This window comes from Notolabrus celidotus, chromosome 15 (genome assembly GCF_009762535.1).
Source record: "Notolabrus celidotus isolate fNotCel1 chromosome 15, fNotCel1.pri, whole genome shotgun sequence".
NCBI classification, from domain to species: domain Eukaryota; kingdom Metazoa; phylum Chordata; class Actinopteri; order Labriformes; family Labridae; genus Notolabrus; species Notolabrus celidotus.
In genome coordinates, this window is record NC_048286.1 from 7,332,677 (window position 1) to 7,348,127 (window position 15,451).

The window sequence follows — 15,451 nt, forward strand, 5'->3', positions numbered from 1 at the left end:
CCTTCAGAAAATAAAACACTAGTCATCATTCTTTAGTTATAGAGACAGTATACAGATGAGAGTCCATATCCTTAAAGTAAGAAATACTAACGGCAGAGCGTCATATCAAAGTGTGAGCTCCTAACATGGCACAGACAAAACAATGTACAAAAACAAGAAACATGTGCTTCATCTTAATAAGTCGATAGCTCTGATGAAATGTTGTAAAATCTCCAAAATCCTCTAAATACTGTAAAAAGAATTGTGTTGATATTTCTTACATTTAAAACAAATATACTGACAGTACATTTATTAAGTTATTAAGCATGTAGATCTGTTCTTCAATAAAGAGATCAGTTACAGTGCAAAACTCTTCCTCATAACCGGTTACTCTCAGGACAGATTCTGAAATGTGTTTAATGAAATTAACTCAATGAAGTGAGGCTACTTTAGTCCTTAACCGTCTAATGTGATGACACATTCGGACTTAGTCTAACATTAAAAAAGGCAGAGCCTGATCTATAAATATCTACAGTGGTCAGCAGTTACATTATATTATTTAGCTGCTTCTATGATTCAGAATAATTAAATACAAAGAAAAGTATCATTAAAATCAAAACATTTGATTAAAGCTCCTGTGAGGAGCTTTCAGATTGCATTGATTGTAGCGCCCGCCTGTGGATGAAGTGATAACCCATATCCCGTAGCTGATTTTATGCATGTGAACGCACTATTTTAAATTAATCTTTCTGCTTTCTGTTAAAAATCAATCAGGTCACTCACTGGGATTATTTGCTTTGGATATGTAAACAACGTGTTAATGCTTGGTCGTAAGCATTAAAATAATTATGCAGAGATTACTGCTCTGAGAGATGATGGTCTGGTTTGCTTCTGGAGGTCATATATAGCCATCAGTATTGATTTAAGTCGGTTTTAATAACTAGCTAAATTCTCCTCACAGGAGATTTAAGTGAAACTAGTGACCATCAGAAGATTAGGGAACCTTCATTGCCTCTTCAAACATTTGACACTTTTTGCTTTCTCCTAACAATATTTAAGTCACTCTCAATCAGCTTCAACCGTCTGATTATCAAGGCTCAATCATCGTAGACAGAAGTCTTCTGGGTCTGAGGCAGGAAAGCTTTTGTTCAAAGTACTTAGGAGGTACAGTGTGTAGAAATAATTATATTTAGCGATCAGATTCTAGATTAAAGCGCTCCCTTAGATCTACCTTATCAGATAGAAGTGTACATAGTGTGTATATATCTGTAATAGTTGCCATATTTTATTTTATTTTTATTTATTTTTATTTTATTTTATTCTATTCTATTTTATTCTATTTTTATTTTATTTATTTTTATTTTATTTTATTCTATTTTACCCTTGTCATTGCTATTATTACTGTTATTATATTTTTTAACTATGTTAGTACATTGTTGTATTCCCCTGTCCCGTGTTGTAAGCTGCTGTAGCAAAAGAAATTTCCCCCAACAGAGGACAAATAAAATATATCTTATCTTATATCTTATCTTATCTTGCTTGCCCTTTCTGTAACACAGCCCCCAACAGTAAATACCTGTAAGGTACTCTAGCTGCTGTCACTGTCTGAACCTGCAGCATTCAGAGTCCTACAAAAACATTCTGTCTTGCTTTAAGGAAACTGATCTGAAGTCCTCCTGCTCCACTTTCGAGGCTTTACTTTGCTCTAATATTGTGCAATTAGAGGACAAGAAGCTCATGTGAGGCACAATAAGTATGAACCTCCATGTGTCAAGTTTTTATCAAATTATCTCCCCTTCTTTGTCTTCCAACTGGTGTATTTCAATCGACAATCCACCCGATACAACATTCTGTATGTCTTTATCAAGTTTGTCCGTTCTGTACTACTGTAGAAACATGGTGGTGCAACATGGCAGCCACAGAGGAAGGGGACCCACTCCTTAAGTAGATAAAAAAAAAGCTCATTCTAGGCTAATAAAGACGGAATTATCTTTAAATTCAGGTGATTACACACTAATCTAAACATACTTGTGACTATCATATTCCACTTCTACTAAGCCTGTTCTGCTAAATGCTGTTAAAACTACACACTGTACCTTTAAAGCTCCTGTGAGGGGTTTCTAGCTGGTCATGAAAGACACTGAAATCCATATAGATGCCTCCATATGACCTAAGAAAATCAAAACAGACCATCAGGAGTGAGATTGAATATTTCTATATAGTAATTTTTCATTCCTGTAGCAGCTGCCACCGGGTTGGCGTCAGACAAGGCATTTGCCAAAGCAGCTTTTAATTATATTTTCCACGGCACCCATTCACAAAAAGTGAATCCTACTGGAAAAGATCGGCAGAGAGATTAGCAGCACCACTTTGTCAACAGGGGGCGCCAGAGTTGATATAAACTGAAAGTTCCTTATGGGAGCTTTAATATGTGACAGACGCTGACTTTTACTTGAGCTTTTTAAAGCTTGAAGTATTTCTGTAAGCGCAGATTGATTTGGCAACCTGGAGAAGATGTATATTTCCCACCTATTTAAACCGGGCTGATGAAATTGTTTTACTCAGAGTGCAGTTTAAGGTGAAGCTTAAGGATGCTCAGCTGATTGAAAGTCTTCCCACATATGTGACAGCTGAGGCTCTGCCCGGTCAAACTTTGACACTGATGTCTCTGAAAGGTACTGAAGGTATCAAAGCTCTGCCCACATATTGAGCAGATGAACCAGTTCTGCCTCGCTGCTTCACCTCTGCAGTTCTCTCCGTTGTTGCTTGAGGTGATCATTTCAAATTCAAACACCCCTCCCTCGTGCGTCCTGTCGCTTGTCCCGGTGAACTCGTTCACAGTCACAGCTTGTATGATGTGTTTGTCTTGCAGTTCAGGTGCGAGAGTCACGGCAGAGCTTCTTGGTTGGATCCCCATAACTGAGAACTGATCGTTGTGCATCACGTCTTCCTTTTCTCTGTCTTCTAAAAAAGGCAGGTCTTTAATCTGTGAGGTGAACTCCTGCTGCTCGTTGGCTGCTCCAGAAACAGGACTGAGGTGATACTTGACATCAGGGAGGAGTAAGCAGACGTTTTGTTCGGACACATCCCTGCTACTCTCCATCCCAGATGTCCAAAGCTGATTCTGGTCGTGTGCTCCTGCGCTGTTATTGATCTCTGTTTGACTGAAAGACGGAAAATCCTTCCCGTTCATCTCCAGCTTCACCGTCACTGCTTGCTCACCAGCTGCTTCAGTATACCTGGAGCCAGGGAGCTGCTCCTCTGAAGTCGGTCTGTGTTTGGGTTCTGCCAGGTCCTTCAAAAGGTGATTATCAGGCATGGTAAAGAGGAGGTGATGCCCCTCCAGCATATCTGTGTTCTCCCCTGTAAAACAAACAGATGGAGTTAATGGATTAACTTTTAAAAAAAAACAGGGATGCCGTTATTTCAGAAAAAGTGGAATTTTCTCGATGGACGTATTTGTTCACAATAGAGGACGGCACTGGGAGTGTGCCCCTCATGAGGCCAGCCGTCACTCACAACAACAATGCCAGAAGAGTGAAAGATGGAGACACATCCAGAACGGAGAGGCACAAAAGCAGGCCGAGTTTTTCATTAACTGAGGCAGGGTGATGGTGCAAATTTTAAAACAATGATTGTCAGTGCAGTAGAGACGTTAAACTGTCGAGCATCCAAAAACATGGCATCACAGAGTGTTTTGATTGGAGATGGCGAGCCCAACAAGACAGAGAAAGTCAGAGAAAACCAAAGATATGCCCGACAACAGAGACGTCATCCAGCTGAAAGCTCAGGAGATCATCAGAGAGGCAACATGAAATTGTTTTTAATCTGACACAAGTAGCCTCATGACTAATAAACTACAAGTTATTTTCATATTCATAATGTTTTTGGCAAATACCATCACCAAAAGAGTTCAACTTACCGCATAATATAATAATAGAAACTTTAAACTAAAAAGCACTTTTTAAAAAAACTGGTTACAAAGTTCTTTATATGAGCAGCAAAATTAAACAAGCATTTCATAGAATTACACAAGACAAGGTCTAGAAATTAAACATATTTGAAAAGACATGAAATTCCTTTAAAATAACTCTAAAGAATTACTTTAATTATTTTTATATATATATATATATATATATTTTAACGTAAATCTAAGATATTGAAAACTGAATTTATTTGAAAGGTTTAAAATCCCATCCCATGTCCTTCAGTGTTTTTTTTTATTATTATTTAATTCAAATAAAACAAGGTTTGGTCATCAGAGAGAATCTTTTAAAAAACTGATCATGAAAAAAAGGGAGGATGCTGTTAAATATTCAGAGGAGGTGTTAAAAGAAAGGTGGCACTAATGTGCTGCTTTAATTGTATTAAAATGAAAGAACCTCCTGTACTATTCATTTAAAGGCTCATTGTAAGCTTAAAGTGATATGCTCTGATGAAAATCTCACTGTTGGAACACATTTCAATTCAACTTTCTGTGAACCTTTCTTTGGAACGCTTTTTTGCTTTGGTTTACAAACAAATCAGGATTTTTTGTTAAAGCAGAGTCTAGTTCCTTTAAAAAATGTAATCTCATTCTTTAAAACCTGAAAACAAAATGTTGCATTAAAGATCATCTGTTGGAGAAAAAGCTGACAATTTTGAACCTTGATTTTGAATTTAATTTATGTAATTAATTAATTAAATGTATTCATATTTTATTTTACTTTCTTTATTTTTAATTTTGACAATTTTTCTGATATTTAATAGATCAAATGAACCTGTTTATGTTTAAAATAAGCGACACTTTAATGAAGATGGGATAAGAAGCTCATTTTAGATGCATCAGTAAGTTTTGAAGAAACAAATAATTTTTAGTTCTGGTAAGTTATTGCCAAAGTTATAAAATAAGTCCCACTGATTTAGTATTTCATGAAATGACGGGATGTGCTGCACTTCCTCCACAGGAGCAGTGAGGAGGCGTGTTCATGTGTTTGACGGAGCAGCTTGGGCGTTCATTATTGTTCTATGAGATCTTTTTAAAGTCTAGATTAATCTGTCTACTTGTCTCAATGTTTGTCCACTTCACTGTGACAGATATGATAACTGTAAATTAGCTGTCTCACCGTTACTGTGCGTCCTCATGTGGCCCTTGAGGCTGCTCTTCTGATTGAAACACCTCCCGCAGATCTGGCAGCCGTACGGCTTCTCCCCGGTGTGGATCCGTAAATGTCTTTCCAGATGGCCACCGCGGTCGAAGATCTTCCCGCAGTACGAGCAGAGGAAGCATTTCTTTGGTTTGATCAGCTGGAGGGGCCTGCCTCCCCTCTGATGATCCAGCATGGATCCACTCATACCATGCAGTCCTGCTTCACCGGACATCATGAGCGTCTCTGAGGACCCGTACGCTGATTGAGACATCATGCTGTTCTTCTGATCCCTGTATGGTTTCCCTGTGAATGGGAATGTGCTACAAGAAGCTTCCACTGGTGGAGAGAGAAGCTGAGTTATCCCAGGGAAGGATGTTAAACTCTGCGATGAGCTGCTGAGGTACTCTGTGCCGCTGAGCTCTGCGTGGTTTTGTCCTTGTAGTGAGGTCATCCACTGCTGGGACTCCCTGTACTGCTCACTAAGGTTGTCTACTTCCTCCACCTTCAGCTCTCCTTGAACCATCGGCTCTGTGATGTTCTCCTCTACAGGCTCTGACTTCACTCGTACAGGTGTTGAGATTATCTCTGCGTTCTTTGGGTGCTCTTCCTTGACTTTTGTCTTGCTCTCTTCCTCAGGACGATGAGTATCAGGACATGGATTCAGCTCAGAGATCTGCTTCTGCTTGTTCATTTGGGTTTCAGCTGGTTGGGGCTGGATACCTGTTTGAGAAGAAAAACATCATATCAAGTGATTTTACCCTCCAAGAGAAACACACAACTTTCAACTTTACAGAAAGGAACATATGCCACAGTTCAAAGTCTTAAAAACAGAGTGTTTGTACTCACATCGTCTGTGAATCTTCATGTGCTCCTTCAGACTACAATTCTGATTGAAGCGTCTCCCGCAGACTTCGCAGCGAAATGGTTTTTCTCCAGTGTGGATCCTCTTGTGTCTCTCCAGGTGCCCTGAGCGCTCAAAATATTTAGCGCAGTACGGACAGTGGAAGCCTTTCTTAAATATAAACCTCTTCACATTCCTCCTGCGCGCTGTGTTGTAAGCATTACGATACTGACTGTAGCCCAGCAGCCCTCGACTGAATGGGCTCTGCTGAAACCCTCCAGAGCTGCTGCTGCTGCTGCAGGGCTCAGCCAGACCGGGGTGCAGAGAAGGTTCAGAAAGATATGACACGGAGCTGTGCGCTACATTTAAAAAGTTAGAGTTCTTGTGTCCAGCTGGAGATCGTGATATTTGTGTCCACTGAGCACCGTCTCCGTCATACAAGGAAGGCCGGGCAGGGTGTCGTACAGCATCTTCACGTCCTTCTTCCACAGGTTCACGTTTCACCTGAACCTCAGGTAAGGACAGGCCACCCGCTTCTTTTTCAACGTGCACATTTTCCACCAGGTTCCTCTCATCACCATCACCACTCTGAGGATCTGTGGGACGAAGAGTGGAGCAGTGAGTTTAAAGGATTTCATACTCTGATCATTTTATGTCATTTAGTGTCATTATGTGTATTTAATTAATCAGTTAATGTGTTATAACATGTTTAGAATCTGTGATTAAATGGTAAATTAAAATACTTAAAATTAAATACTTTTTCACAACACAGATACACTGTGTGATTGTAGTTAATAAAGCACTTTTCAGCTTATGTTTGCATGTTCAGTCCAAAATGTAGTCCTCTTTTTGCTCTGTTTTTGGTCTCTTCCCGTTTCAAAGGGAAGAAATTTGCTCTCAAGCTGCCAAATGCTCAACTCCATTCACATACTACTTTTTAAATATGTCTACCTGCTGAATGGGGCGGAAGTGAAGTGTGAGCAGGTTTTTAGAGCATCCTGCTGTTGGTGTGAAGCAACATATGAGCTCTTTTCACACGTGAACTCCTGACATTTTTTAGATCATTTCAGGCCCTGATCTTTCAGGAACTTGTCGATCACACGTTCACCTCACAGCAGGAGTCTTCCAAAATGGTGGCTGTCTCTGTTTATATCACTACATTATGTATAAGGACGTTTCTGCAGTACAAACACTGCAATGTTAAATGATACAAGCAACCAAGGTGAGCAGAGGAGAGTGTAAGACACATCAAAGACATCATCATCCCACAGCCTACAGTGTGTAGAAATGGGAGTACTTAGTGATAACTAACACTCAGATTCTAGATTGAAACGCTCCCATGCTCCCTCTTGTCAGTGAAGTGATGGTGGCCTTTAAGGACAAGAAGCTCCTGTGATGCATGGTAGATATGATCTATATTTGTCAAGTTATTACCATCATAAACAACCACTCTCTTCTTCTTCATCATCTTCCAATCGGTGCATTATGCTTGGCCACACACTAAACACAAAAATGCGTATGTTTCTAGTTTTGTTGTTCTGTGTTGCTGTAGAAACATGGCAAGATGGCGGCCTCCATAAAGGGGGACCATAGACTGTATAAAATATGGAGGTAGTATCTGTGACGTCACCCATGTGTTTCTTAAGTGCTGTTTTGTGGCCAATCGTCGGTGGGAACCATATTGCAGCTGTCGAGCGATTGTGACGTAAAGAGGCAGGCTTTGAACCTCCTAACCAACAGCTACAGAGTTCCCACCTGTCAATCAAGTCAGCTGTCCCTCAAGTCAGCTGTCCCTCTCATTGGAAGACTCGTAATCTCAGTATCTTTGAAATTACCATGTTAGAAAAAAATTCACTCCCCGTACAGTGTGTGCCGATGGAGAAATTAGCTATCCAGGCTACACTTGTCTTTTGTACCAGGCTGTAAACATGTTTATTTCTGCTTCAAATATCGTCTTTTTTGAATGGGTATGTATGTGGTTTCCGGTGTTTCTGCAGCCAGCCTCAAGTGGATTCTCAATGAACTGCAGTTTATAACACTTCCGCATGAGCTTCATATTTCTAGACTGGAGGTTGCCGCTTGAAGGGAACCCACTCTTATGTAGATTTAAATGGCTCATTCTAAGTTAACAAAACAAAGCCAGTTTTTTATTCAGGTGAGTACGCATTAATTTAAATATATACTTATTAATATTATGTTCCACTTCTACCACGTCTGTGCTCCTATATTATACTTAATTCTACACACTGTACCTTTAAACTGTCGCCTGTATAGCCTATGCAACTCAAGGTGTGTTCAAGGTGTGTTTGACACTTTATTCTGGCACAAGTAATTGAAAGAATAAAGAGCACAATAGATGTAAATCTCAGGAGGGACGAAGTTAAAAAAAAGTCCCTTCCTGAGAATTAGTTTGTTTTTTATTTTGGATAAAATCATTTATCCTAACAGTGAAAACATAATGCAAAGACTGCTCCAGGGAACACTTTGTCTAGACAGAGGCTTGCAAAGATGCTGATGTTATAAGTAACTTAAATTATAAAAGGTCAGATCAAAGTCAAGAAAACAGAGATTGAGCACCTCCATCTCTGGGAAACCTTGTCCTCATGTGCCCTTATCAGTGTCACAGTGAGAGGGTGATACGTGTAAAGAAAATGTGTATTTCAGTCATATTTATTATTGTGCATGCAGTATATTTGGATTTGTTAATCTCACCATCTGTCCCCCGGCGGTCGGGTCGCAGGATCCCGCTCTCCCGGACTGATCGCAGCTCGGTATGCAGGACCTCAATGTTGGTCTTCAGCTTCTTGATCTCATTTTCCCGCTGACACACTTCCAGCCGCAACACCCCCATTCCATCTTCCACAACTTTGGCGATTTCTGCCACAGCAGCTTTGGATAACACGTCGATGATAGAGGCGATCTGAGCCCGCAGAGCGACGCCGTTCAACATGTTCACCCAAACAACAAAGTAACGATGCTGCTGCAACTTCAAACCGAGGAAAGTAGCCTGATAGTCGGACACCAGGCTGGGAATAAGTCGCCCTAGCTAAACGAAGCAGGTCATTGTAGAAACAGCGGAGTGAACTCTGACTATTTGCTAGCTTTGTGTGGGCTTCATGAGGACCGCTACACGTTAGCAGTTAATTTGTTCAAACTATAAACATAGGGTCTCCATTTCCGGAAGTGATGTCACAAATACCGTAAACATACGTAGAGGGGCGCAACGCATATTCCCGAGGCACTTCCGAGGTCAACTCAATTTAAAAAAAATGTAGATTAAAGCTCCTGTAGGGAATTTTTAACTGGTTATTTAAACTAGCTAAAATAATATGGATGCTACTATATGACTTACAAAAGCAAAAGAGGATTAGCAAATTGATTGATTGTTTCTTTATAATAATTTGGAATACTCCAGCCCACTGTCCAACTTGCAAATAAAAAATGTTTAATTGCAACAATTTTTGTATCTGCAAGTTGGACAGTGCAGGATTCTTGCAAAATGCAAAATGGTGAGTAGGGATGTAAGGATATATCACAAGTTGGTAAAAAATCGATACCAATAAGTGTGGATTAAAATCGATTAAACATAATTTGTATCTGGATATTATTTTTAAACAGTAGAAGGCGCTATCTGCATTATACTCTGCTTGTTCAACATCATTAAGTCTCTTGCGCTGCTCTCTGGTCACTCACTGAGAGGAGGTGTTTTAAGTTTAAAGCATGTTTCAGAATCAGCTGACTACACACAGCAGAGACGCTCAGCTGGGGGCTGCAGCTGAGTGACAGGTCTCCACGAGCGCTGTTTTTCTCCACTGATTCTGACCTGGTCGTGCTCCCGGCTGACACATGACTGTGTTTACATTCTTATTTTTTCTCAATAAGAACAAGAAAACTGGACACTGTGAGTCTAAAATATGTCTCTGTTCAGTTGTCCTGTTGCAGTAAATCCACATGTTGTAGTCTTGACCATGCGTCCACAGAGATTATTTATAAGCCTGCTCCTCACATTGATATTCAGGGTGTTAACATTTTGAACACCTCAATATGATCCATAGCTGTTTAATACTGTCAGTAATATACACTGTGTCATGAAGGAAAATTTGATTTAGGGGAAAAAAAACGCATTTGGCATTATTCTTGACAAGAAAAACGTTCACGTTTTTTTAATGGTTAAACAATAATTGATCGTTAACATTTTCAAAGATTGATCACGGAAAATGCTTTAAATGTACATCCCTAATTTAAAGAGATTTACCTTATTTGTTTTAATATTTAATACTTTTATCTGGGAATCGTTCACTTTCCATTTCTCTATAATTGTTCTGAAATTTTCCAACAAGGTATTTTTGCACGGCCATTTTAGTGTGCAGTGGTTTTATTTGAGTTACAGCACACCTTTAAAATGAAAAAGGATTACTTTGTTTACAAACTCACACAAAACAGTTCTGTTTGTGTGAGTTGGTTCTGGATCTGTTTGCTTGAGTTTGGTTCTGGTTCTGTTTGCCTGAGTTCTGTTCTGGTTCGGTTCTGGTATGGTTCGGATCTGGTTCGGTTCTGGTTCGGTTCTGGTTGGGTTTGCTTGAGTTTGGTTCTGGCTCGATTCTGGTTCGGTTCTGGAACTGCTCTGGTTCGGTTCTGATTCGGTTTGGTTCTGGTTCTGTTTGCTTGAGTTTGGTTCTGCTTCTGTTTGCTTGAGTTTGGTTCTGGTTCTGTTTGCTTGAGTTTGGTTCTGGTTCTGTTTGAGTGAGTTGGTTCTGGATCTGTTTGCTTGTGTTTGGTTCTGGTTCTGTTTGCTTGAGTTTGGTTCTGGTTCTGTTTGCTTGAGTTCGGTTCTGGTATGGTTCGGTTCTGGTATGTTTGGGTTCTGGTATGATTCGGTTCTGGTTCGGTTCTGGTTCGGTTCTGGTTCGGTTCTGGTTGGGTTTCTTTGAGTTTGGTTCTGGTTCAGTTCTGGTTCGATTCTGTAACTGCTCTGGTTCGGTTCTGGTTCGGTTCTGGTTCTGTTTGCTTGAGTTTGGTTCTGGTTCTGTTTACTTGTGTTTGGTTCTGGTTCTGTTTGCTTGAGTTTGGTTCTGGTACTGTTTGCTTGATTTTAGTTCTGGTTCTAACTCTAACCCTAACCCTAATCCTAATTCTAACCCTAACCCTAACCCTAATCCTAACCCTAACCCTAATCCTAACCCTAACCCTAATCCCAACCCTAATCCTAACCCTAACCCTAACTCTAATCCTAACCCTAATCACAAACCTATCCCTAATCCTAACCCAAATCCTAATCCTAACCCTAATCCTAACCCTAACCCTAATCATAACCCTAATCCTAATCCTAACCCTAACCCTAATCCTAACCCAAACCCTAACCCTAATCATAACCCTAACCCTAATCCTAACCCTAACCATAACCCTAATCCTAACCCTAACCCTTACCCTCATCATAACCCTAACCCTAATCCTAATCCTAACCCTAATCCTAACCCTAACCCTAACCCTAATCCTAATCATAACCCTAATCCTAATCATAACCCTAACCCTAACCCTAATACTAACCCTAACCCTAACCCTAACCCTAATCCTAATCCTAACCCTAACTCTAACCCTAATCTCAACCCTAATCCTAATCATAACCCTAACCCTAATCCTAACCCTAACCCTAATACTAACCCTAACCCTAACCCTAATCCTAACCCTAACCCTAACTCTAACCCTAATCTCAACCCTAATCCTAATCAAAATCCTAGCCCTAACCCTAATCTTAACTCTAATCCTAATCATAACCCAAACCCTAACCCTTATCCTAACCCTAATCCTAACCCTAACCCTAATCATAACACTAACCCTAATCATAACCCTAACCCTAATCATAACCTTAATAATAACCCTAACCCCAATCATAACCCTAACCCTAATCCTTACCCTAACCCTAATCATAATCCTAACCCTAATCCTTACCCTAATCCTAATCCTAACCCCACCCCTAATCCTAACCCTAACCCTTACCCTAATCATAACCCTAACCCTAACCCCAACCCTAATTCTAACCCTAACCCTATACCTAAACCTAATCATGAACCTATCCCTAATCCTAACCCTAATCCTAGTCATAACCCTAATCATAACCCTGTCATAACCCTAATCATAACCCTAATCCTAATCCTAACCCTAACCCTAATCCTAACCCTAATCCTAACCCTAACCCTAATCCTAACCCTAACCCTAATCATAACCCTAACCCTAATCCTAGACCTAACCCTTAGCATAACCCTAACCCTAACTCTGATCATAACCCTAACCCTAATCCTAACCCTAACCCTAATCCTAACCCTAACCCTTACCCTCATCATAACCCTAACCCTAATCCTAATCCTAACCCTAACCCTAATCCTAATCCTAACCCTAATCCTAACCCTAATCCTAACCGTAACCCTAATCCTAATCCTAACCCTAACCCTAATCCTAATCCTAACCCTAACCCTAACCCTAATCTTAACCCTAATCCTAATCATAACTCTAACCCTAATCCTAACCCTAATCCCAACCCTAATCCTAATCCTAACCCCAACCCTAATCCTAACCCTTACCCTAATCATAACCCTAACCTAACCCTAACCCTAACCCTAATCCTAACCCTAACTCTAATCCTAATCCTAACCGTAACCCTAATCATAACCCTAACCCTAATCATAATCCTAACCCTAACCCTAACCCTAACCTAATCCTAACCCTAACCCTAATTCTTACCCTAATCCTAATCCTAGCCCTAACCCCAATCATAACCCTAACCCTAACCCTAACCCTAACCCTCCTAACCTAACCCCCCTTCCCTCTTCCCCTGAGCCTAATCCCAATCTTGACCTAATCCTAACCCAATCCCCCCTTCCTTGAACCCAACCCCAACCTTGACCGTGACCAGGACCCCCGCATTGGTAATGCGGAACTCAACTAGGCAGAGTGTGACGTAGTGTGAGTCTCTTAGCCAATGGCTGTGTGTTCCCGACCGGGAGTCACGTCAGTCATGTCCTTATTTGGGCAAAACTCATAATCTTAATATCTTCTTAACCGTCATGTTAGAAAAAAATTCACCCCCCGTACAGTGTGTGCTATTAGAGAGATTAGCATTGTAGGGCCAAGCCGTTTTTTGAACCAGGCTGTAAACATGTTTATTAATGCTGCAAAGATCGTCTTTTTCCCATTCATGTCTATGTGGTTTCCGGTGTTTCTGCAGCCAGCCTCAAGCGGATTTTCGATGTATTGCAGTTTATATCACTTCCGCATTGGCTTCATCGTTTGAGACCGGAGTTTGCCGCTTGACCCCGACACTAATCATAACACCACCTGGACCCTCGCGACCCTTTGACCTCCCGACTGTCTTAACCTTCCCTTCCAGGTCTGTCACCCACAGTCACACATAACCACCCTAAATTTTAATAAAGCCCTTCTCTCCTAATATATGTGTGTCGTTTACTTTAATGATGGTTTTAACAAGATTCTTCCACAGCAACAGCCACGGTGATCCCCCTAACGTACGAACCGAACCACACAAACTCTGGATAGTTTACATGATTTTATTTATGTATTTTATTTATGTTTTTATGGTTGCATAATGACTCTTGAATATAATTTGATCTGCATGGTGTTTATGCTATACAATGAATTTCATGAATGTTTTAATCCATAGACATAGAATTCAAAAAAGATCAAACGTTTTTTCCATAGGTGGGCCTTTTATCAGCCACATAATTTTCCTGTTGTATATGTTTTAAGTTTTAATCCCTAATATAATTCTATTTTTTTTAAAAACATCCTTGTGTTTTACCTAGCATGCTTCCCTTTTTTTATGTGATCTTTTTTATCTTTCTACATATACAATTTGTTTTATATATATATACTAAGGTTTTTTTTATATATACTCTATTTATAATTATTGTATATATTATTGCATGGTTTGTTGGCACTTATAATTAGCACTTATCTATTTATTTATTTACTTATTTATCATATTTTAATTATCTATTTAAATATATTTATATTCTACTTACTTGATGCATATCCAGGATATTCCATGTGGAATAAATGATGGGTCTTTTTTATAATTGCATGGTCTGATTTTCTTCTATGGTTGGTTTATTAATTTTCTATATTGCTCTATATCGTCTTATGTATATTTATTTGTGTATGAGGTATATATATGTATATAACAAATACTCTTTTCTGCCTCTTTTCTATTTATTAACACCATCATATATTTACTATTCAATACTTATATATATATATATATATATATATATATATATATATATATATATATATATATATATATATATATATAGATTTATATAATCAACTAATATAACTATTTATTGTTTAGAGCACTTAATTATTATTTATTATCCTAGTCCCCTCGCACATTTCAACGTTGGGGGATCACCGTGGTCTGCTGAAATATCTATTAGATTTTACCCACCATTTCCCTATGCCCAACCTTCTTCCCCCAAGCACAAAGTCCATTTCCATAGGCCAGTGCAACAGAACCCACACAGGACCCCTGAACCCTAACCCTAACCCCAACCCTAACCCTAATCCTAGCCCTAACCCTAATCCTAACCCTAACCCTAACCCTAATCCTAACCCTAACCCTAACCCTAATCATAACCCTAACCCTAATCCTAACCCTAATCCTAATCCTAATCCTAACCCTAATCCTAACCCTGACCCTAATCTTAACCCTAATTTACCCTGGCGGAGTCCAACACGCACCGAGAACGCGTCCAACTTTGTGCCAAGTATGCGGACACAACTCTCACTTTGGTCGTACAGGGACCGGATAGCTCGCAGTAGCGGCCCCCGAACCCCATACTCCCGCAAGATCCCCCACAAGAGCCATGGACACAATCGTAGGCCTTCTCCAAGTCCACAAAACAAATGTAGACTGGATGGGCAAACTCCCATGCCCCCTCCAGGAGCCTCGCAAGGGTAAAGAGCTGGTCCACTGTCCCGTGGCCAGGACGAAAACCACATTGTTCCTCCTGTATCCGAGGTTCGACCTCCGGTCGGAGCCTCCTTTCCAATACCCTAGAGTACACTTTTCCCGGGAGGCTGAGAAGTGTGATACCCGTATAATTGGAGCACACTCTCCGGTCCCCCTTTTGGAAAATGGGAACCACCACCCCCGGTCTGCCACTCCACTAATGCTAATGCTAATCCTAACCCTAATCCTAATTCTAACCCTAAACCTAATCATAACCCTAACCCTAACCCTAACCCTAATCCTAACCTTAACCCTAACCCTAAGGTTAGGGTAAGAATGGTTTTGTAACAGAAGAAATGCACAAAATTGGTCAATTATAAGTCTTCTCATAAAAACACCATACGTAAAAGGGTTTTCAACATAAACCATTAGTTTTTGCAAAGTTAAGGTAAAACATACGGCTACAAAAGATCCTAAATTAAGAGCTGTTCGGGAGTCAAAAGAGCCGGCTCTTCTTTGGGACCCGAGTTAAAAGAG

General features: G+C 40.1%; 1 protein-coding gene across 2 annotated transcripts; it reads right to left on the minus strand.

Annotated features, from left to right (window-relative positions):
- Positions 1-1,358: 1,358 nt before the first annotated feature.
- LOC117826406 (sal-like protein 3) lies at positions 1,359-9,133 on the minus strand. Of its 2 annotated transcripts, XM_034702427.1 has the most exons (5): positions 8,662-9,116; positions 5,955-6,545; positions 5,085-5,828; positions 2,722-3,342; positions 1,429-2,149 (listed from the first exon to the last, which is right to left on the minus strand). In XM_034702427.1, the coding sequence occupies exons 1-5, from the start codon at positions 8,897-8,899 to the stop codon at positions 2,100-2,102; spliced, it is 2,244 nt and encodes a 747-aa protein (XP_034558318.1). In that variant the 5' UTR covers positions 8,900-9,116; the 3' UTR covers positions 1,429-2,099. The 2 variants fall into 2 exon arrangements, with proteins under 2 accessions (XP_034558317.1, XP_034558318.1); XM_034702426.1 differs by having other exon boundaries at positions 1,359-3,342; positions 8,662-9,133.
- Positions 9,134-15,451: the final 6,318 nt, after the last annotated feature.

Bases quoted from the DNA above. Each gene is read 5' to 3' on its own strand.
- LOC117826406 (XM_034702426.1), bottom strand. From the start codon at position 8,899: ATGTTGAACGGCGTCGCTCTGCGGGCTCAGATCGCCTCTATCATCGAC. The intron at 5,829-5,954 runs GTGAGTACAAAC...CTTCTCAAACAG, and splicing joins CATGAAGATTCACAGACGAT to GTATCCAGCCCCAACCAGCT. The intron at 3,343-5,084 runs GTGAGACAGCTA...TTTGTTTTACAG, and splicing joins CATGAGGACGCACAGTAACG to GGGAGAACACAGATATGCTG.